The sequence below is a fragment of the Pundamilia nyererei genome, unplaced genomic scaffold, assembly GCF_000239375.1.
Source record: "Pundamilia nyererei isolate P.nyererei 1_Seehausen unplaced genomic scaffold, PunNye1.0 scaffold00036, whole genome shotgun sequence".
NCBI classification, from domain to species: domain Eukaryota; kingdom Metazoa; phylum Chordata; class Actinopteri; order Cichliformes; family Cichlidae; genus Pundamilia; species Pundamilia nyererei.
Window position 1 is genome coordinate 1,609,851 of NW_005187437.1, and position 23,913 is coordinate 1,633,763.

The following is a 23,913-nucleotide window of genomic DNA, read 5'->3' on the forward strand; positions in this document are numbered from 1 at the left end:
GTGTGTGTAGATCAATGAGCTGGTGGATGCAAGAGACTTGAACATGGGAGCATGGTTTGAGGCCCAGATTGTAAACGTTACCAAGACTACAAAGATGCCCAAAGAAGAGGCTGCAGAGGCAGAGCCAGCTGAGGATATACTGTACCATGTCAAATATGAAGAGTAAGAATCATTTTTCGTACTAATGACTAATTTTTTTCTTTTTCTTTTTCTTTTTTCTTTCCCCCCATCACATCACTGTATCAACGCAGTATTTGTCATGTAGCAGCACATAGCAGAGTTTCTGTACTAATGGTCAACATTCAGCAGTTTGAGCTCTGATTTTGGTTTTAGTGGGTCAGGTGTTGTAATTCTACAAACCAACTTGTTGCAGCAGTGAAAATGTTAATTGAAAGATCTAAGAAGATGCAGCTAAATATCCTAACAAATACATTGACCTGATGTAAGCTACTTTAAAAGCTCTTCTCAAACACACTGGAGATGAAAACTGATGGTCCTGTTTAAATTTGATACTGCGAGCAATGCAGTTGTTACATTGAAGAATGTTTAAAAAAAAAAAATTTTTGCGAACTCTGAACCTTAAGTTCTCATTTTGATCAGTGAGACTGTACAATGAAACAGGTTTTCCCATTTGTTAAATAAGTACAATGTATATAAAGGGAAGGCATTGCTCTGTTGATATGTGCCCTCATTGAAAGGTGCTCTTGTTTATTAGATGGCAAGCACATTAGTGTTGGAGGGAACATTCATGTGAATTGGTTCAAACCTGCTGCATTGACTACTGGTCCTTACTATTCAGACGTGTTTTTTATGTTTTGGCCATGCTGCAGCACTGCTTGTCTTTGAATTGCAAAATCATTCATCATTTTTACTTTCACAGCTATGCAGAGAATGGTGTGATTCAGCTGCTGGCAAAGGACGTTCGGCCACGTGCTCGTACTGTGTACCAGTGGCACCAGCTGGAGCCAGGAATGGTTGTCATGCTTAACTACAACCCAGATGAGCCCAAGGAACGTGGCTACTGGTATGATGCTGAGATCCAGAGGAAGCGGGAGACGCGCACCCAGCGAGAGATCTATGCTAAGATTATCCTTGGGTAAGGCCATCGTTGCATACAAGTTGGAGTTGTTGTGCTTTGTAGCATCTGTTACGACTTGTCACATATAAGAACATTTCACTGGCTGTGGTAGATGATAAACATTTTCTTTAAGGTCTGTTGTAACAGTATCTAATAGTTTGGTTTTTGAATGCCGCAGCAGCAGGTGTGTAGAAGCTAATTTCCTGCTGTGGTATCAGTGGATGCCACTGAAACAATTTTTGACAGTTTAACCAACTGTGTGTATGGTCGTTTGGAGGATAAATGGCTTTCATTAACATTACGTCTGATTATTGTATCTGATATCAAACGGGTTTAGTTTTGTGTTGATGACGACCTAAAATATAACTAACCTTTTTGTACATGCATCGGAAGCTTCCTGTTATCCTCATGTTTGTCATTTCTTTTACCTTCTGTTTAAGCTTGGACAACATGGAAAGCAGGAGGAAGTTAGATTATATTGTTTGACTATTCTAACAGGCTCCTTTATGTTTTTTGTTTAAAATGTAGCGATGCTGGTGACTCTCTTAATGACTGCCGCATCATGTTCGTCACTGAAATCTACAAAATTGAGGAGCCTGGCTCGTTGGGTGACGCCCCTGCTGGATCTGAGAGTCCACTAAAAAGTGGGTTTAAAAACTGCATTTAAAATTGCAAAGATGTGTAGCAGTAGTCATAATCTAGAAATCTGAACTTAACCTTTCACTAAGGAATGTTGCAGAATGAAATGAAATGCATAATCAAAATGAATGCAATCTTCAGGATCAAATGGACCTGAGTGCAAGCACTGTAAAGATGATCCCAAAAAGAACTGTCGCTGGTGTAACTGCCACATCTGCGGCATCAAGCAGGATCCTGACAAACAGCTGCTGTGCGATGAATGCGACATGGCCTATCACACCTACTGTTTGAATCCTCCACTCACCACCATCCCTGAGGATGAGGACTGGTAGGTAGATTCAGAAATCCAGCATTCATTTAAAATTGAACAGAGCCACAAAATCATCAAATGTTAGAATGGAAGACTTAAAAAATTATCATCAGTGTGTCAGGCTCGGGTTTACCTTTTACTTTACATTTCGCAGGTATTGCCCAGGTTGTCGTAATGATGTCAGTGAGGTTGTGCTGGCTGGAGAGAAGCTGAAGGAGAGCAAGAAGAAAGCTAAGATGGCTTCTGCTAGCTCCTCGAGCCAAAGGGACTGGGGCAAGGTGAGTGCTAACACAATATGAATCTTAAACTTATCAGCTTTTTCTTTTCCTCATTATGGGAATGACAATTACACATCATAAATGATTTGCCTTATCTCCTATTTTAGGGTATGGCCTGTGTCGGTCGAACCAAACAGTGCACCATTGTTCCATCCAATCACTACGGCCCAATCCCTGGCATTCCTGTCGGTTCCCTATGGAAGTTCAGAGTCCAGGTCTGTTTTGTTTTTTTTGTTTGTTTGTTTTCTTTTCCTTCCTCACTTCATGGCTTATCATCGTTTGTGATGACTTATTCCTGTACCTTGGAATAATAATGGTATAATAATAATAACTGTTTAATTTCCCACCCTTAGGTCAGTGAATCTGGTGTTCATAGGCCTCATGTAGCTGGAATTCATGGCAGGAGCAATGATGGTGCCTATTCTCTGGTCCTGGCAGGAGGCTATGAGGATGATGTGGTATGTTTTTGTATGTTCTTTAAAGAAAAGCAAAGTAGTGAGAACATGTTACTTGGGGGGGGGAGCTTGCTGTTTGTTTTGATCAAAATGGTGTCAAATAATACTGCTTTTCAAGTGTTACAGTGTTTTCAAATATGACTGCTATTTATTTTATGCAATAGCCTGATGAGAAACTTTGTGAAGTTTAGTGTTTTTAATATCTTTGGTGCTTCTTAAACTATAGGATGATGGTAATGAGTTCACCTACACTGGCTCTGGTGGGCGAGATCTGTCTGGAAACAAGAGGACTGCGGAGCAATCATGCGATCAGACACTTACACACATGAACCGGTATGACAAGGCTATAAAAACTTACTGGTGTTAATTTTTAAGTTGTCTGCTTAGATCTTCCTTTGCATATGTAAATCATCTGTTTTTGGGCCTCATCAGGGCGCTGGCTCTCAACTGCAACATCCCTGTCAATGACAAAAATGGAGCAGAAGCCAAAAACTGGAAGGCAGGCAAACCAGTTAGAGTAGTACGCAGCTGCAAGGGACGCAAGCACAGTAAATACTGCCCCGAGGAAGGGAACAGATACGATGGAATATATAAGGTATGAAGGAAAACTAGAATTTCTTTTTTGCCTTTGGTAAAAAATCTGCAGTGATTTCACAATATTGCAACTATTTTAGTTTTACTTGAGATCTTTGTCTTACTTTAGGTGGTGAAGTACTGGCCAGACAAAGGAAAATCAGGCTTCTTGGTCTGGCGGTACCTGCTGAAGCGTGATGATGACGAACCAGCACCATGGACCAGAGAAGGCAAGGAACGTATCAAGAAACTGGGTCTCACCATGCAGGTAGAGATCATTAGATTATATTGTCCATACAATTTTATTTTATTTTTTTAAATTTTTTTTTATTTCTTTACTTTTTGTTTGTTTCTTTTCAGCAATGGTGGATATTTTTTAGTCCTGGTGCTGGATAAAATAAACATTGTGTTCTTCTGTATTTTGTTGAGAAAATGAGCTTCTCCATTACTAAAAATATTAAGTTTTAATGTAATACACTTAATGTAGCCTTGTAAATAAATGCATTACATCTTAGATGTTTTCAATTCATTAATTACCTGCTGACTGTTACATATTGTTGTAGTGTAAACTAATAAACTACTTTTATTGTTCCAGTATCCTGCAGGCTATCAGAAAGAGAAAGAGAACAAAAATGAAGTGGAAGAGGAGGCGACACCCAGCAAGGCTAAAAGGAAGAGAAAATCTCAGGGCAGCGGTATGTTGTTTGTCTATGTGGAAGTTGCTAATATCATAACTGTGCTTTGTTTTTGGAAAATGTAAAAAACATGATATTGCTCATGTATTTGACATTGTTTTTATGTAGCAGCTTAACTAAAATTGCATCCTGGAAGCTGCTTATTAATGGAAAATGTCTTTGTTTCTCTTAGAATCCTCAAAGACCCCACCAGCCAAAACTCCTAAGAAAGTCAAGGTAGAGATGTACAAGCTGTCCCAGGAGCAAAAGGCACTCATCAAAAATGACAAGCTAAACAAGAAGCTGTGGGATGAAGCCATGGAGTCACTGTCACTTGGACCGGTAAGAATATCTGTACATTTGTTCAAATTACCACAATGTTTTAATAGTGTTTTGTTGTCGTTGTTGTTTTTTTGTAAACATTTACTGAATTTACTATTTGGGAAAGTGCTTGTATGAATGGGTGAATGTGCTTTGATGCTCAAAGTAGAAAGTGCTTTATAAAAACCATTCACTTTACCAATATTATTGGTTTGTGTGACAGTTGGCTGCTGGGTGGAACCTCTTAGTGCAACATTTTAAAACCACACTGTGCTTTTGCAAGTGTAATCACTTGCAAATTTCAAACTTATGTGCATAGTAAATGCAACTTGAAATAAGAAGCCTGTGTTCCTCCGTAAAACAAAAACCACTGAAACTGTCTATAAAACTGATCTAATTTTTATTTTTATTTTTTCTGCAGAAATTCTTGAACAAAGTTGAAGAAGTTTTCCTCTGCATTTGCTGCCAAGAAGTGGTCTATCAGCCCGTCACCACAGAGTGCCAACACAATGTCTGCAGGGTAAGAAACTACTAATGTCCCGAATCTAGAGTTGTTGCTCTAATAAATTTACCACTTGGTAATATTTATTCTGTAGTATGTTGTAGAGATCATGTTTAAATTTTGTGTGATAGTAGATACCAGTAACAGCTAAAACTGGTTTCTTTTTGCTAGAAATTGGGTCACGGTCATTTTTAAATGTGAAAATCAGTAAACACTTTATTCATCTCAATTTTCTATCACAGTAATACAAAATCTTCAAGCTTCACAACAATATACTAGGCCATTAGGAGACATGAGTAACTAGGTTGGTTAATCATTTGACCTTAACCTTTATTGTTAGTGTCCACGGTCAAAGTTGACCTTGGAAAAAATTCCAAGAAATCATGTAGAGTAATATATCAACTGCTTTACTACACACTTTATTTTTGCAATTTGATGCCCAACGATATCCGTGACTCCATAACAGGCCGACATCATCACCTTGTAATGGGGGGAAAAAAACAGACTGAAGTATGTTAGCCCTTGCCTTTCAGGGGTGCTCTTGTTACTTTAGCTTTAAACCTTTACATATTAACTTTTGTATTCCTCATAGTTGTCACGTAGTAAGCTACTTAACAGAATAATGTTGTCAAATAAAGCAGAATGCAAAGCATTTATTAGTAATGGAGTTCACAAAGTTTTGTTGCACCTAGTTGTGATATTTTATGGATTCATTCACTAATGGTACCTCCTGTAGCACCATTGCAGGTTGAATTTCTTCAGCTGCTACAGGAGGTACATCCTCTGCTGCTTTCCTGATAAGGGAGCTGATTAGGTTGTGTGTTTAGGTCCTGAGAGATAATTGTTCCCAGAATAGGAAAGTGTCCACTGGCAGCGATGCATGATGATGGGCTGGATTCTTCCTGAAGTCCCGTTATTGCCACAGTTACTTTGAGCTCCTGGTTGTTTTCTCTGCACCAGGTCACTAGATTGTCAGACTCCTCTTTATCAGAGCCTGATTAGAGTGGTGTCGTCTTTGAACATTAGAAATTTGGCAGACTGGCTGGAGGTGTAGCTGTTTGCCGTATGGAGCGAGGTATTATAATGGGGTTTGCTGAGAATGTTGAAAGGCTCTATATGGATGTTTTTAATGAGTGATGTTGTGAAAACTTATTGTATTGCAGTGATAGCATTGATTGCTTTGGTGCTTAGAGTATCTTTTTGATCTACTAACACCTCTGATAAATGCATCACAAATTGTTATTTAACAAAACCTGCTATCGTTTAACAAGAACTTGTTCTACTTTTTTTCCTTCAGGAATGCCTTCAGCGGTCCTTCAAAGCAGAGGTGTACACCTGCCCGGCCTGCAGGCACGACCTGGGCAAGAACTACTCCATGTCGGTCAACAAATCCCTGCAAGACATTCTAAATCAGTTTTTCCCAGGGTACAGCAACGGGCGGTGATCATTGGTGCTACTTACTCAGCCCTCGAGGAAATGAAACGTAAACTGTACGGGCCGTTTTCAGTAGAGGCAATAAAGAATCAGTTTTCTTTTAATATATTCTATGATTATAAAACTGCAATATTTGTGGACTTCAATAATATCATCACCTTGGATCTGCAATGATGTGGTGTTAAAAGATAAATTTAAAAATCCCTTTAACTGGCTGTACCGTTACTCCATTAATACCTTCAACCTCGACTTTTTTTTTCTTTCTTTTTTTAAATTCCAAGTGCTTCAGTCTATTTCATTAACTAATGCTAATGTTATCCATGATGTAAATTGTATCATTTTAAACTAAATATCTGTGTTTAGCTCTTTTAAAAGAGGATGTTAAGTGGTTAAGCCATTCTGTCCAACTTGTTTGAAGATTTTTTTTTTTGTAATTATTCAAGGATTTTATTATCATCCAGTCTGTTCTGCTTTGCTGTGAGGTTGGCCCTCATTTTGGTGCAATTTGTCTTAATTCTGATCACGCAGTTGAGATTTTAAAAAGTTTGTGTTTGTTTTTCCTGGCTTGATTACATGATTAAAATCTCACTGTTTCTCTTGGATATAGATGATATCCAACATTCAAGAGCAAACTGACCCAGATCAGTTTTGTGTTCCTGCACTTGAGTCTGAGGCCAAGTAGCCTAGTCATCAGATGTTGGATTTTCTAGCTATACTAGTTCCCTGAATGTTTTGATACAGGAATGTTTCTAGCTGTATATTAAGTTTGTAAAAGTTGTTATGAATTTGATAAAACATTCAGATGCCAAACGTGATAGATTACTAAAGAAATTTTATCCTCTGGCATAGATTTGGAGATCCCTTGTTTTGAAAAGATTCACTTTATTAAAGTCCAAAGAAAAAGCAGTGCTTAACCAAGAGTTTAATGTAGAACTCCCATCTATCAAGCTCTCTAGATGTCCCTGACACGTAAATGTATTTGTCTAGAAAATTGTATTTTTCTTAAAGTTTAAAAGTGTACTTTTCATCTTTTTATAATCTTATTTCTGCCATCTATGTAGGGGGTGTTCAGTCAGCCTTTTGTGTCTCCAGTGGTCGCCTGTGTTATCTGACCTCATTTAAGGAAAAAAACAAACAAAAACAAAACAGAAAATGCTTGATTTACATGTTAAGGAAATTCCACATGCTGATCCTGAAATTCAACTAAACTGAATTTTACTGCCTTTTGTCTTTTTTATAAATGCAGTTCAGTGAGTTTCAGCAGCAGTGTGTTATTTATCCACGTGCCAGCACTTCGGGTTTTGATGGAGATACAAATATTTGCATAGACTGGGAAATGTATATTTTCTGAAATTGTATAATTTGTTTTTTTTTTGTTTTTTAGTCTGTAGTTTTGATATGTAGTTTTAGAATTGCACATATTTTGTGCATAATTTTTGTCAATGCATTCTCAGTGTTATTCAATAAAGTAAAAAAATTTGACACGTGTTTTTGGGGGGAAATGTTGGGGGGGGGGGGGGAGGCACATATTACCCTTTTCACAGTTTTTAGTTAAAGTAGGAATTTAAATGAAAAACAATGTTCGAAATTGATATGTGACTTTACATTTAATTATAATGTCATGGTGGGAAGCTGTCCTAACACTAACATTTACAATTTAGATATGAAACTTGAAAAGTGATACAAGTGTAGTCAGGACGGCTGAACGTGTTTACCCCTGCTCTGAGGGTATTTTATTTTTCTCTTGGCCAACGGAGCATAGCAACCTTGAGCAAACCCGGCAGTGTGTACGTGCGTGACGTACACATTGGTTGCGTGAGAGCCACGGAAACCATGGAATAGCAAACGTCTGATTTAATTGGTTACTCTGTGTGTCGGTAACCGAGTAAACCAATCATACGTTTCCTAGTAACCGTCCATCGCGTGTTTAAACCACTCAGAAGGCAATTGGTGAAAGTAGGCGCGTCCTCAACGACAAGCCCAGCAAGCTAATGCTAGAAGAAAATCGATCCAGGGAATCTGTTCTAAACGAAACTAAAACGACTGAACGAAACAGGGACAGGGCTATAGTTTGCCGCAGGAGGTAATATTTCCTTACTTATATTTATTTTAGTAAATTGCAGAGACCATACTCTCGTCTATTCACGGAGTGTGTTCCGTCGTTGTTGTTTTGTTTTTTTCCTTTCTAAATGCAGATATGGAAGTAGCTAAGCAGAAGCTAGCCAGCGTTGGCTAGGAATACATTTGCGTCAGGACACGATGATATGTAGCTCCTTAAAATGAAATGGTTGATATGTGCCTATGTGCTGCTGTTGCATTAAGCGATTATACAGGCAGTGCAATTTACGGACCTTAAAGAGCTTCGGCTGGCTTTCTTTTGTTCACTATGTGGGTTAAAATGCTAATAGTTATTGGCAGTTGTGCAGGGCTACGGTCGCCTTTAGCAGTAGCTGCCAATAATAAGTTGACACTATGCAACCGAGCAGCGCCGTTTTACACTTACAAAGCCGAGAAAGACCCACCTGGGTAACTGATATATTTTATGAGTTTTACCCTCTCGAGGGGGCTGCTTGCTGCACAGTTGAATTAAGTTTTAGGCCTAAATGGAGTTAAAGGCCCCTGTTTGTTGTGATGAGCCAGCTGGGGGTCATGTGGCCTCCATTCACTTTAGTAGGTCAGTCTCAGTTAGAAAGAGGGTCCCGGCGTCTAAAGCAGTTAGTCATTGGAAAGATGTAATAAATCCCTTTCCAATCAGTCAGAATTAATTTAAAAGGTAAAACTAGTTTGAAATTGTTGCTCTGGGCTTTGAAGAAATGAATGCTTTGAAATGTGTTATGAAATGTCTCGGTCACTGAGTAGTTGTATTTACGAGGATTATATGTCAGTTTCAGCAAAGCAAACTTAGTTAGCTCTTATCCATTTTTGGTTAATTTCAAACTTGGCTGCGCTCAAGGCTACAGCACATTTCTTCATATGCACTGTGGGCTTTTGTGCTTCATGCAAACGAAGCGCAATTTGCATTATCTCGTGTCAGAAAGTCGGAGTGGGAAGTACACTACTGCTGTTTTAACCTCGTGGGCGTAAGATCTGTTTGAAGTTGTGAATGAGGATAATGCAAGGCACATTTAGCAAAGCAGCAGTGTGTATCTTTTAGTGCATGTGCAGCGCTGAAACTGGTTACTGTTCCTTGACCCACCAAACATAAAGCTAAAACGCTTCTATAACTGTGATTGAACAGTGAACATGCTGTCTGTAGCGCAGATGGGGACAGTCACTGCAAAGTTGTGAAGTGAACTGCACACGTGTTGTTCACAGTGCCACAGTTGATCTTCCAGCAGATATTAACTTCCTATCAACAGGGTGTTTGTTGATAGCCTTATTAGGTAGTTGTTTGGAGAAAAAGAAAAATGTTTGATTTATGCACCTTTTAAGGAACATGGATGCATTGATCACTGATATTGTCTTATGTTAATATGTATAACATGATTAGATTAATGAATACGGAGTCACATAAGTGATGGATAAATTAGGATCAGGTTATTGTTATTCTAAATGCAAAAACTCAAATTCTTTATTTGTATTTCTTTATTTTGATCCTAAAACGTCACACTTGCACAATTACTGGCTGGATACAATTTTCTGCCATGAGGCAGTGATGGTATTGCATTATGAAGGCTCAACCAACCAATGAAAATATTACTTAAAGGTTTAGTTAGCCCAACAAAAGTCACAATGTCCCGTCAATTTATCCAAAGTCTCACCCGTTAATGTTGTCTAGCCCTGCGGCAGCGACTTGCAAATTGGAGAGGTGGTTGGGGGAGGTACTGTCCACCAATACAAACTGCTTAGGTACTTTAGGCTCTGTCTATTTATCCACTGCTGCTGATGAGAGGGCAGTGAATGATTTTTATCTTATTAAAACAAGTGAATCTAAGTGGACTGCTGGCAGCTTAATAGGTAAAGCTTTTAAATGATGTTTTAAAATGGTTATAACATTAAGTTAATTAGCTAAACTGAAGGCTGTAGGTTTTGTCTTACACAGAACAAAAAAAACAACAACCCTAAATCATGGTATTAAAACTTAGCTTGAAAATGTAAACAGTGGTAATTAAAAATGCTTCTGAATATTCAAAAACACAGATATAAAGTGAAAGTGCTGATGAGAGAAGATGGTTTAGAGTGAGTTTTTTCAATGAAGTTTTAGTGCTTGCTACTTTCTGGTGTTTATGTTCACATTTGGATTTGAAAAAGTTTGTGGTAAGCCTTAAGAGAATGAGAGCCATTGAATTTGTTTGACACAAAATTTGACAAGATGCAGAAGTGACACTTCTAAAATGTAGGTTAGGAAGTGCCTTCAGTAATGTTATGATCAAGGACACCCCTATTTGGTGAAGGAAGTGGACCGGTCTGCTTTCTTTGTGTTAACAGCTGTGTAGATTGCACTAAGATTGAGTTGTTTGGTCTTGTTTATTTTTAAAATCAATCTTTTAATTTTCCATATTTTGTTCAGTATTTAATTTTTTGTTTTTATTTAAATGTACAAAAATAATCAGACATTGTAGTCAGAAAGTTGGATTTTTCCTTTTTAGAAAAATATTTTTAAAACATAGATTCCTTTTCTTTCACTTGCAGTTTTGTCTAATTTGCCTTTGCAAAGTTCTCAGTAATTTGAATGTATTTGAGGCAGACTGTGTGTGCCCTGAACACCACTGATTTCCTCCTCAGGTTTACCTGCAATCTTTCCAAGAGCCAATGGCTACCGACATGCCCATGGAAGATGTGTTGGGTCCTCACCCCGCCCCAGCCTCTTTCACTCCTCCTGACCCAGTGTCTCCCCCTACTCTCAGCTCAAATGAAGCCCAAAACCAGATTCCCACTCTGGAGCCAGCAATAGCTGAAAACCTGAATAAAGTGGTAATCTCTGAACACAATGCTGCTCCACACCTCAATCCAGTTCAGCCTGCAGACCCAAATGTGGCCCCAGAACTTGTTCCAGGTGCGGAGGTGTCTCCCGTACCTTTGCCGGCCCCCCTGCCGCCAGCTGCTGCCAAGAACCCCAGCTGCAAGATCATGACTTTCAGGCCCACAATGGAGGAGTTCAAAGACTTTGCCAAATACATCGCCTACATGGAGAGTCAAGGAGCTCATCGCGCTGGCCTGGCAAAGGTGATTTCAGGACACAGGCACACACACACATATGTACCCACATATCCACTTCAGTCTTCTTACTAGATGTTTTTTGTTTTGTTTTAGTGAAGTATTGCTGTAACATTTTGAATCCTGTGCATCTCTTTTAGTTTCCTACCTGTTTTTGCATAGCCAAGGTTCAATCTAACATCATTACTAATGTTTAAAATGATCAAAGCATGTTAGAAAATGCTTGTAAGAACCATTTATAGTTTTAAGCTGATATCAGCAGAATCCACCATCTAAATTTCCAAAGGTTTAATCTGCATACTTTGAATTTGAATAGATTTTGAATCTGCTGACCTTGTAAAGGTTAAGCGTCTTTTTTTTTTTTCCTCTCCAGGTGATTCCCCCTGCGGGATGGAAGCCACGCAAGTCCTATGATACAATCGAGGACATGGTGATTCCAGCTCCCATCAGCCAAGTGGTGACGGGTCAGTCGGGTCTGTTCACCCAGTACAACATTCAGAAGAAATCTATGACTGTGGGTGAATACCGCAAGCTGGCCAATAGCAAGAAGTAAGTCGGTCCCAACCTCAGGGGCTTCATTCGTAAATGATTGCATACAAATGCAGTATCTGACGTGATGTTTTGCACGATAGTGTCCTTGTAAGCTTTGATGGTGCAATTATTGCTCTTACTCAGCATGGTTTAAAACATGAATGTTACTAAATATAGTGCAACTACGATGATGGAGAACACAAATAAACAATAAAAGTGCATTCTAATATTTCACACTAAATCAGGAATTGTGTTATTTGTACCTACAATTGGCATCAGGGTGCCAGAAAGAACAGACAGGTTTTCTGTTTTAAACTAATATTGTTTAACACCAGTGCACAGTATTTTAAAAAGCTGAAGGTTTTGTTTGTCCTGATAACCATGAGTTTGAAAATAATACTGTCTTAAAATAAGTGAAATGGGTCATGGTGGATAGTGGTAGCTTGTGGTGCTAGTGACGGTAAAAAGCCAGTTCAAACTATATTATGTTGCTGTGTTGTTGTTTTTTTTTAATTTTATAAACATTTTCTTTATAAATTGTCGTGTAGATGCTATAACTATTAAGGCAGAAGAATAATGTAACAAATGAAAACCTTGGCACTGTAGCAGAACTACTACAAAAGCTCAAACTCTTATATACATTGGACTTAAATTATTTTATTACAGTCTATTTGCTGATTGTAAATGTTTGCACAGTGCTTGTTTGAGGGTTTAGTTGAAGGGCACCACACTGCTTACAATACAACCTGTCCTGTTCTGTTTGCAGGTACTGCACGCCACGACACAAAGACTTTGATGACCTCGAGAGGAAGTATTGGAAGAACCTGACGTTTGTGTCACCTCTTTATGGTGCTGATGTGAGCGGCTCCATCTATGATGAGGTGGGTGAAGTTTGTCTGGATAATGACAATTTTTATTAAGTTTTTAAAATATTCTGGATGTTGTTTTTGTTTGTTTGTTTGTTTTTAAATAAAAATAAACCACTTCTGGCCTAATAGGTTTATAGTAGTTTATTTTCCATCAATGGGCAATTTTCAGGGTTGTTTTTTTCACCATTAGTAGTATTATTATTATTATTAGAACTTAATTAAAATGCACCATGTAATTGTGATAGAAAGCTGCTTTAGGAGTTTACAACTTTTATATTTCAAGATTTTTGCTGCTGTTGGTGTAACTTTCAAAATCGTGCTCAGTGAGTAATATGACTACAGCACCATCTGGTGGTCATTGATGGAGATTGATGGACTGATGAAAGTGTAGCGTGCAGGTTCCCTTGTACTTGATATTCATAATTGCATGCTCTCCAGAACATTGAAGAATGGAACATCGGCCATCTAAACACACTGCTGGATATGGTGGAGCAGGAATGTGGGATCGTCATTGAGGGTGTCAACACTCCATACTTGTATTTTGGCATGTGGAAGACAACCTTTGCTTGGCACACTGAAGACATGGACCTCTACAGCATCAATTACTTGCACTTCGGGCAGTCCAAGTCCTGGTGAGTCACTTTGTTTTCCTGACCTTCTATGAATGTGATTGCCACTTGAAGTTCCAAGTTTATATTCTAATTAAAATGGGTGTACATACATACATACATACATACATGCATGCATACATACATACATATGGATATGGTCCCAGATCAAAAAGATGAAGCCATTTGTTGAAGTTTCTTAAATCTGTATTCTTTCTCATGGCTAGCACAGGACGGTGACTTTGGTTTTGAAAAAAGAAGTCATATTATAGTATTTTTAGGATCAATTCTCATTTAATCTTAAGGAGAAAAGAACATAAAAAGCACAATTAGAATAAATTTTTTTTGGAAAAGTGGAAATTAAAACAAGCTGCCGTAATAAGTGACCCCATCAGCGGTTAACTGTTTGTACCATCTGTCATTCTTTTTTGTTTTCTTAATCTTTAATATTGCAGCAGTTTTATTGGCCATCGAAAACAATGGCTTGTGTGTCTGTTTCATTTAATGCAGGATGAGAGGGACACATTTGTCATGCAGAAGTTTGCATTTGAAGCTACTGCTGTTTCAGATGGCTTCACTGCCAGCCAGTTAGCCTTGGCTGTATGTCATTGAGTGCACTGTTTCAATGTAACTGGGGAAACTTGCCTCCAAACCACACCTCCTCTACCTCAGTTAAGCTGCTGCAGGCTGTGAATGTGCTAATAGTTCTGTAGCCAGAATCACACTGTGATGGAAGCAGGGACTGAGAACATTTGTGTATTTTTATCAGGAAATGGTTAAACATAAATTAATAATAATAAAAATACAGATAACTGGAAATGCTGGATAAAAATAGAACATTTAATCCACAAAACAAAATTTATGACAGTGATCAGAATCAGAAATACTTTATTTATCCCCAAGGGGCAATTAAGATTACTATTCAGCATCACCATAAAGTGATGCTTACTAAACAGTATTTAGAGTTCAAAGTATGTGTATAATTTCTTACCGTTTGTGTGGGGACTACAGAATCACTTTACTTCTTCGTGAGTGTACCGCCACATTACAGAGTGATGCTTCTCTCACCCCATGAATGATCTTTAAGTGCAGAATGTGCTCAGCCAAAGTCTTGTCAAAGCCCATTTCTCCACCGGCTTTCTAAAAGGCGGTGAAACAGCGAGTTTCGTTTAAGGCTTGTCACGAAATGAACATTGTATAGCGACAGCTTGTTCTTATTTAAAGTGACAACAGTGACAGCATAGGCTGAAAGTTGGATTCTGCTACCTGAATGCCTGAATTGTTTGCAGTGAGCTTTGCGAAGGACGGAGTGAGAGGGTGCTTTGCAGATTTGCAGTCATCTGCACGCTAATTTTCACCTGATTATATAAATGCAGTGCTTGTCCTGGATAGCTCAAATGTGTCTATATTTACACATGGATGCCTTATAACTTGAAATTTGTGTCAAAGTCTTCACTACATCCTGTTTATTATAAGTGTGGACAGTAATGATTGGCAAAATTTTCAACTCGTTTCACTCCTTAACCATTCTTTAGAGACACAACTTGTCTGCCTTTATCTGACCTGATTTTGGGTCCAAACTGATGTCTATGTACTAAGTCTCCAAAGCAGAACATAGCAGTAAAAACTGATGCTGGGGAGTGATTAGAATATATAGCGTAGTTTAGTTTTTTAGCTGTCCTTCCTCCCTCTTCCTCTTTGGTTCTGGTATCAGGTTAGCTGTGTGTAAGGTTAATCACAACTGCTGCTGCGCTCGTTGCAAACCATTAGCCACGACCCCTAACTGGTCCCGGCAGATGGCTGCCCCTCTCTGAGCCCAGTTCTGCTGGATGTTTCTTCCTGTAAAAATGAAGTTTTTCCTTCCCACTGTCGCCAATTACAGTGTTGGGTCTTTATGTTCCTTAAGGTGACTGCTGTTTTGATTTGTTGCTATATAAGTAAAACTGAAATTAATTAAACTATGTTTTCCTTTAAGCATTTTTTTTGCCAAATCATTCATCTCGATGAAATTGACTAATTATGTGGTTTGGACTCAAGCAAATACAAATTGAAACTGAAGCTTGACTGATTGGTAATGCCAAACAATAACAAAGTAGTGTTTCTTTCTGTTCAATGCCGGGTAAAAAATGTTAGTTGTTACATTTTGTGTCAACAGCAGGCACAAAAGTTATTTCTCTTTATAATTGCTAGTTGTCACTTTATCTTATTCACATGATTTGTTTTTCAATTTCTAGTCTGATGCGGTACTTTGAAGAATGGTAAATTAAAAACAAAGATATTAATTTTTGTCTCATCATACCTTGACATTTGGGAGTTGCTTAAACTCTTTATAGAGCCTGTTGTACAGGAGAGGTAGTGCTGTGATTCAGATTTATACTTTTCTTGCCTGCTGTCTGTATTTCCTTCTGTCACATGGTTCCTGAGGGGAAAATGTTTTTCTTCTTACCTTTTCTGCTCCTTGATTGTCTTTTGTGTGTGTGTGTGTGTGTGTGTGTGTGTGTGTGTGTGTGTGTGTGTGTGTGTCTTTCCCTCCACCTTGTTTTCCATCCATATCACTGCAGGAGGGGAGCAGTGTCATCTCAGCTTTCAGAAATACAGTATTGCTTCTGTGTATGTGTGTGTTTGTGGGTTTTTATTGTTGTTTTAAAGATTTCCTTCTCTGTTTTCTTTCTCACCTGTCTTCCTTCTTTTCACAGTATGCTTCCCCGCCACCTTTTCCCCTCTCTTGCTTGCCTCCTGAAGTGGTATACCATGTGTCTATGTGTTATAGCTCCCCCTCTCTGTGATGTCACCTCATTAAAATCATCTGTCTTGTTTTCACACCTCCGAGTGAGCATGAGTATATTTCACTATGACTCAGTGTCAAAGTGCGTGTGGTCTGACAGATGAAATTACATTCATCGAGCTGCAGTGTTCAGTCTGGTGTTACATGTTCTGGACCTCTGGCACTGCTGCATTGCTTATGGAGGTCTGTGTATGCAGTATTCCTTTGTTTGAATACACCTCCACGGTGTTTATTAAATTGCTAAGAAGGTGTGGTGTTTCTGTCTTTCTCTTGTATCCGTGTTTAAAGATTATTATGGAAACAATTGTTGGTTACATATTTAGGGCTGTTTCATAGATTTTTTTTTTTTTTTTAACACACCAAAGTGGTATAAATCCTTTTACAGCCACTTGAGGGCAGTGTTATTACTGTTGTCGTCTCCCTATCTGAATTTATTGAATTTCAGTAATGTTCTTTGTGTAGCCAGAGAGGTATGCAAATCATAGCCAATGTGAGACCAGTTTTGCTCACTATAACAGAAATGACCTGGTTTTAATGTACAAGACAGATTTTAGCAGAAAGAGAAGTTGTTTTGTTTTGTTTTTAAAAACACTGCTTCTTCCTTTTGTGGTCTTTTTAAAAACGCTTTCTGTAACTGTTCATTATGAATCCAGCATCTGGTTGGGGTCTATTCCACCTGTCATAGGCCAAAAAGGTTACAGTCTATTACAGAGCTAATACAGAGAGACAGGCACCTTTCACACTCACATTCACACCTATAGCCAATTTAGAACTACCAGTTGACCTAACCTAAATGTCTTTGGACTGTGGAGGAAGCTGGAGTACCCAGAGAGAACATACATAGGCACGGGGAGAACATGCAAACTCCACAGAGTCGGATGGTGGATTCAAACCCAGGACCTTCGTGCTGTGACGGATTCTGTTTTATTTTTTTTTATTTTTTTTAACCATTATCAAATTGGGTAATCGAGAATCTTGTAATAAAAAACAAAACAAAAAAACAACAACATTATTTTAACATCAGTCTGACTAATTGATGCCCAACTAAACAGATGTACGAGTTTTATTTCCTCTCTCTTTTTCTTCCCCCAGACTTTTTATGCTTTTGTTGAATTCTCTTGTCTAATTCTCACCAAGCCCACCCACCCGCACTCTCCCCCCACTGAAACTGAATCATTTTCACTTTTATACTTGTGTGTGTGGTGGGGTAATTACAGGCTGTTAAACAGAGCACGGTCCTTTAAAACACACACTCTCTTTGTCTTTCACTTCCTCTCCTCTCATAGTGCAGCCGATTGTGAAATTAACTCCGTTTCCCCATGCAACTCTGCTCCCATCAAAGTCAGACCCTACCAAAACTACTAGTGCCAATCGCACACATTCTAGTGGATGTGTGGAAGATCTCACCCTTAGCTGCCAGTCACTTTCTTCCCATCTTTATCCCTCCATCATTCTCTTTTCTCTTTTCAGTGCTGAAACCCTGTCAATCATCCATCTACCCCAACACACAACAATAGATATGCTGTCAGTTAAAAGATTAGCCTCTGAGCATGCAACTAGAAGATAGGGAAAGGCTGACGAAAGAGAATTGAAAGGGATATTTTGAAGTGTAGCCCAGCTGCAACTTCCCAGGAAGGGTGGAGTTCATTATGAATCCATCAGTTTTCAACCTCCTCTGTAGTCCGATGGTTTTGAAGCATTGTCGTTTGACAGTTCCCAGAGGAGAGGAACGGGGAGCTGAAAATCTGCATAGAAGTTGAAATGTAGCTGCAGTTCGGATGTTGAGTGGGGTGTTCTCAGCGTTGACTTGATGTTTTTAGTAGCTGAAAGTTCCTTTTTAACGGTGCCATAGTTGTTTACAGATTTTTTTAAAGAAGTGTGTGTGCAACATGTCTGCAGTGGCGCACTAACACATGCATTGGCACTTCTCGTGCTGTCAAGGCTCCCCCCTCTATCTCTACCTGCCTGGAAAGGTGTCCCACCTTGGGTAAATAACACTCTTCCCCAGAGAGGTGTAAAAGTTCAAGCCTTCATTTGCCGTGCGTTGTTTTGTGCGTTTCTCACCGTGCCAGCAGAGTGACATACGTGTTGTTGCCATGGAAACCTCAGCCTTCAGACGGAGGGGAACAGGAGGACTCACGCTGATCGTTTGATTTGTTTAGTTTGTCTCTGGGATGGAGTTCTCTGAAAAATGTACATATTTGCACAGAAAGCTCTGATGTGATTTTACCTCACGCAGAAAACCCCCCCCAAAAAAACCCAAACAGCTTTTAGAGGTGGACTCCAAAACTTCGGTTTAGATGTAGTTGTTTTCTGTGTTCCTGAGTTGGAGGAAAAGATCGATATCAATTTAATCTTCAGCTGAGAGGTGTGGGGATGTATTTAGCCTAGCTGAACACAGACGCTGGAATTACTCGAAGCTCATTTTGTTTTCGTTTTGCTGTTCGTTTTACAGTTTGTTTTTTTGTTTTTTTATTTCTCCTTTTTTTTATTTTTTTATTTTTTTATTTTTTTTTGGAGCTGCAGCTAAACTGCGTTACAATGCTGCACTCAGTTGTATCCGTGTGTATACCGTGTGTATACCGTGCTCGCTATATGACCCAAAACCCGAGTGATATATCTGGTCATAACTCATAAGAATGCCTGCAGAGCTTTGTGACAACATTAGCCCATAACCCAATGTCAGGTTGGAGCTAAAATCTATGCATGGCTTTTAGTGTTTACAATAAAACGCTGAAGGAGGCTGCAGCTCCAGCTACGGTCTAATCTTTTGTCTACAGGTGGCAGTGTGGCGCCATGTTTCATGGCGTCTCTGACTGGAATGGACTTTCTCTTTATGCTTCCTTTTATTAATTATTTTCATTCCTTCCTCTCTGTGAGTCTTATTCTCTTGTCCATTCTTGTCTCTCATTAGGTGCGATGGCCTCTCACCGTCTCTCTCTTTGTTACTTCTTTCTCAGTTTGTTTCAAACATCTCTCTTGTTGTTAAGGCTTCTGTAAGAAAGCAGAGATGTAGGCTTTTTTTTTTCTCCTCCCCCCACCCATCTTCATTTCTCAAGGTCTATGGAGGGTTAAACAATACCGAGGATTTAATTGCTGTAATAAAGAGTATGTAATAACTTCACAAATGAGCAGATTATAGTTTAGCTCTGCTCCCTTCCTCCCACTCTGTTTTAGAAAGAAATTTGCTTTCTAAGTTTAGCATATGACAATTGGTGTAATGCCACGTACTTTTCAGTGCCTACCTCATGTATTACCAGCACGAACACTGCCAATAGTAATACCTCGCTCTAGCACAAACACCAAGGCCAAAGGGTTACTGTTACAAAAGGATGTAAAATATTGAGGTGATTTAAGAAAAACAAAGAAACAAAAAGAAGGGCTTTTGCCAAATGCACAGATATGTCAGTTACAAAAACAAGAATTTGTTTTAGGGAGGAATAGTGACGGTTATGTCATGGGCAGTTTCATCAAACCAGTAATTGCTGAGAGGTCAGAAATAACCTAGCACTCCCAAAACACTAATATCTCCTGGTCCTGCCCTTCACCGCTCATTTGATCTTTTCCACTAACCTCTCCTTCCCTCCCAGTCTCACTATAAATATTTTTAATGATAATTGTTTTCTTTCGCTGCTACAGTGTTTAGATATTGACATTTTTTGTTCAAAGTTTTCTTCTTAATTGCACCAAGTCAATCACTAGAGTAATGCACATATAACCATGAGCCTCCGTGGTGTGTTTCTGACAGCTCTGACTCTAAATCGTATTAAAACCGTAACAGGTTGTGTGTTTTGTTGTTTCCCTCTAGCATCTTACCCTGTGTGCTCATCTGTTTGCTTTTAATACTACGGTGAATCTCAAGTCAAATTGTCACATGGCCACATGCTTGCTGTTTGACATTTTAACACATGCATTGACTTTGTATACTATAGTATAAATACCTGTTAAATATGCTTTGTGTTCATCTTAAGCAATTGATGAATGAATTAAATCATCAATGAAAATAATGTTTCTGTGATATATTTAATGCTAAGAATGCAACCCAGCTTTATCCACACATCTGCTTAATGAGAAGACCTCCTGAAGTTGCAGATTCACCTCAGCAAAACTGCAGATTCCTTTTAAGCTGTTAGTACAAGCAAAGTGTTCACACGAGAGATGTAAAAATATTCTGTACATCCTGATTTCTTTTAAGATAATTGGAAGAAAGAGAAGGTGAAAATTAGGTTAAAAGTTCAACACAAGTCAGAGGTGTCTGACTTTTTGTCATCTTTTCCTCTTGTCTCCACAGGTACAGTGTCCCTCCTGAGCATGGCAAAAGACTAGAGAGGCTGGCACAAGGTGAGGAGCTAATTTCAATTAAAATCCATTTAAGTTTGTTTATTCACCACTTCCGCACGCTTTCCTGCCTTTATCTCTTTCACTCACATGCGTTAAGTGACAGAGCAAGTGCTTCCGCCTGTAGAGCACACGCCATTAAAATCATACACGCGCTGCACACTTAACACATGCCCTGAATACACACAAGCACACATTCAAAGCACGCTTATTGCCCCCTCTTGCATCGTTTAATAGAAAACAAAGCGGGACTTTTGAGCTACACCTCACCTTCTCCTCTCCCAACCGCAGCATGGACGTCATTGTTTAGCACTCACAATAAACAACCTTCCCGCAGCTTTTCCTCTGACAAACACAGTGGTCCTTACCATCAACAGTGTGGCGCATATGCACTGAGTTAGTGAAAAACTTTGATAATGCCACTTTGCCACAATATATAAAATTATATATTTTTGTTTTTTGGTCACTTGGTTGTGCTAAAATGGAGCAGCAGATGAAAGAGCAGCTTGAAGCACTTAACGTGTGCAGTCACTCATGCTAAAAAGATGAGGATGGATGCTGAATTTTATAGTAGAAGCTGTCTGAAGTGACACCAGCAGCACCTGTTTGTTCTGCAGAAGTAATGACGGAAAACTTGAAAAACTCACACAATCAAGGCCAGTTGTTCTGGACTATGTTTTGATGAATGTTTATTATCCCGAGGAGGAAGTGTTGGCTGTAGATGATTCATGAACGGTCTTAACGCCTGTCAGAAATCTGTGGAAAAGTGAAAACGTCAAACATATTTCAACTAGGGTGAAAAAACAAAAAGTAGAACAATTTCTCAGCATTATATTCTTTGTTGACTTTTATAGTCAGCGCTTTGACATGAGGATTTCATCTGAAATCTAGAAATCTTGTCTAAGGTGGATAAGAGGCAGTGAAGTGATACCATTCTGCCATCTTTCTTTGACACAAGATGTTTCCTTTTGTTCCCCATTCTTTTCCAGTACCCATGTTCTCCTTTTACTCTTATTCTCTGTTTTGATCAGTGAGGATTAACCTTAGTATCGAATGTTTCTTAGAGTGAGGGAAAAGATATCGAGGTGAGAAGAGAGACTTGCTTTAAATAGACACATTCTCCCAGTTATATGCTAGTTATCACTCTTGGGTGGAATTTGACTATGTACCATTGATCTATGTGCAATATATGAAGTTTGTCTCTATACACAAAGGAAACAAAAGCATTCAGACAGTATTTCACTTCCTGTGCTTATAAGGAAAAACTGTTGTTGATGAACTAAACTCAAAAAGGTTCGGTCACATAATAGCGAGGGGCTGAAAGACAGCTCGAGGAAGCTGGTTTTGCATTTCCAGGTCTAAAAACTTTTCCTGTGGGCTACACACACACGAAGTTAAATAGGTTTCCTTATAAATATGCAGAATCTGTAGGGCAAGGAGTGAGATGCTTTGGGCTTTAGAGTCGTATTGACCAGTCACATTTGAGCAGCCTGTGGAAGGAAGTCCATGTGGAGGGATAAGAGGAGCACATTTGGCAGATGTAATTTTGAAAGCATCAGCTGTCACGCTGCAGTAATTTAGCTTTTTTTTTATTTTTTATTTTTAAATAAGTGTATCTATATTCATATTGTAATCAGTGACTGACACACAGGGAAATGGACAGTCTTGGCCCAGATGTCCTTTATCCATACATCTGCTGGTTACACTGGTAAAATGTTAAAAATGACATTAAATGCTACTTTTAAAACCACCCGCAGAGTAGCCTGGCTTTGGACATTAAAACTGAGATCCCATTAGCGCCAGCTTTTATAGCAGGGTGTTCAGTCATACATTGCAGCTTAGCTGGCTTATCCAGCACCTGCCTCATTTGTAAAATACAGCTGCCGAGGGTGAGAGGAGAGCTCACTCCTGGAAGTCAAAAACATATCAGTGTTTATGTTCTACTTGTTCAGCAGTTTGCTAAATTGCTCTGAGGCACTTTTTGGAGAGGATTTTAATTCTTATGTTTTTATTCTCATTTCTTATCATTTCACCAGTGGATTTTCTTGTGGTGTTGGCCTTTAATTAAGCCTCGCCAAAAATTCCTCTGTGGAGGAACTCCCTGGCTATCTGCACAGTGCTGTGCCAGCGATGGATAGGGGTTTGATTGTAGCCGCTACTGCGCTGGTATAAAGGGAAAACACTTAACCAATCTACTTAATGTGTTTATGGAGCGTTTGCATTAAAATTTCTCCACAAAAGAAAGCTGGAGAAATAACCAAACATGTTTGACTTTGTGATAAAGTTCTTCTTATATACTGCTGCTTAGGGCAATGCAAACTGGAGTGTCAGGCTTATGTCTATAATGATAGCTCATTATCACGAAAGTATCACACAGGCCACCTGCACTTATTTTGTGGTTTTGGCTGTAAAATTGTAAATTGAATCCCATCTTTTAGAAACTATGTGAATTTTCTCTCTAGCCCAAAATGGTTGAGGAGTTACATTAATGTAAAATCTAGCCAGAGCTGATTTTTCTGTCTGCGTTCAGACCGTAGTACCTGAATCTTCTTTTGCTACCATGATACAGATCCCTGTAAAGCTTTTGTTCTCCTCTCCCCAAAACCACTTGAATTTTTTTTCTCTAGCACAGTTTGTAACAGAGTTACGGTCATTTAAAGAGTGTTTGTCAAATGGGCCCACCACTGGGCTTCATTCATGCAAAAACTTGCTCTTGTGGTTTGAAAACGACATGAAAAATCCACAGAAGAATCTAAGATTAAAAAACACCTTGTAATTATTCCAAATCCTAAGTACAAATCAAAGAGAGCCTCATTCTTAAACACCCTAGTTCTGTAATCTCTCAAGTAATATTTTTACAATTAAGTATTAAAAACTAAATAAAGGGGGAAACCCTGCAAACCCTACCAATACTAAACACAACTGCAGCTTTGGCATCATTTTATTCAGTTGTTTCAGTTTCACAGCCCTGGTGTTCACATTGACTTACTGGCCCACCTAAATAGAATGGAGTCCTAATTACTGTTATTACTTCCATCTGTGCCTTTTCTAAAACACCAGTCAAAAAGTCTGCTGTGAGATGGGCCCATTGTATTGACGGCTTTACTCACAGAGCATGTTGAAGTCTTTGCTGATAATAAAAACGCTATAAATAAATATAGCATTATACTGCAAAATGGGCATTTTGTCTTACTTTTATCTGCCTGGTTTGGCAGTTTTAGGACAATACTTGGGAATTATGCATTTCAATGTATGCAGAATTGATTAATGTTTTATTTAAATAACCTCGACATCTCTGATCTCAAGCAACATGCTTTCTAATTACATTGTATATGTTGATGCTCTTTCCTGTCTTCCTCTC

General features: G+C 38.8%; 2 protein-coding genes across 2 annotated transcripts in view; both read left to right on the plus strand.

Moving 5' to 3' along the window:
• uhrf1 (ubiquitin-like with PHD and ring finger domains 1) overlaps positions 1–7,731 on the plus strand; it is a 12,701-nt gene extending 4,970 nt beyond the window's left edge. The window contains exons 4-17 of the mRNA XM_005730283.2: positions 11–162; positions 881–1,096; positions 1,607–1,722; positions 1,859–2,045; positions 2,182–2,305; positions 2,413–2,520; positions 2,659–2,763; positions 2,987–3,093; positions 3,193–3,355; positions 3,464–3,601; positions 3,929–4,028; positions 4,201–4,349; positions 4,750–4,848; positions 6,128–7,731. Of these exons, the coding sequence (XP_005730340.1) occupies positions 11–162; positions 881–1,096; positions 1,607–1,722; positions 1,859–2,045; positions 2,182–2,305; positions 2,413–2,520; positions 2,659–2,763; positions 2,987–3,093; positions 3,193–3,355; positions 3,464–3,601; positions 3,929–4,028; positions 4,201–4,349; positions 4,750–4,848; positions 6,128–6,274 (1,911 nt within the window). The 3' untranslated portion in view covers positions 6,275–7,731. The remainder of the gene's footprint in view (positions 1–10; positions 163–880; positions 1,097–1,606; positions 1,723–1,858; positions 2,046–2,181; positions 2,306–2,412; positions 2,521–2,658; positions 2,764–2,986; positions 3,094–3,192; positions 3,356–3,463; positions 3,602–3,928; positions 4,029–4,200; positions 4,350–4,749; positions 4,849–6,127) is intronic.
• Positions 7,732–8,136: 405 nt separating this feature from the next.
• Positions 8,137–23,913, plus strand: part of kdm4b (lysine (K)-specific demethylase 4B) — a 40,933-nt gene continuing 25,156 nt past the window's right edge. The window contains exons 1-6 of the mRNA XM_005730284.1: positions 8,137–8,347; positions 10,990–11,430; positions 11,795–11,970; positions 12,719–12,833; positions 13,260–13,453; positions 20,506–20,555. Coding sequence (XP_005730341.1) covers positions 11,017–11,430; positions 11,795–11,970; positions 12,719–12,833; positions 13,260–13,453; positions 20,506–20,555 — 949 coding nt within the window. The 5' untranslated portion in view covers positions 8,137–8,347; positions 10,990–11,016. The remainder of the gene's footprint in view (positions 8,348–10,989; positions 11,431–11,794; positions 11,971–12,718; positions 12,834–13,259; positions 13,454–20,505; positions 20,556–23,913) is intronic.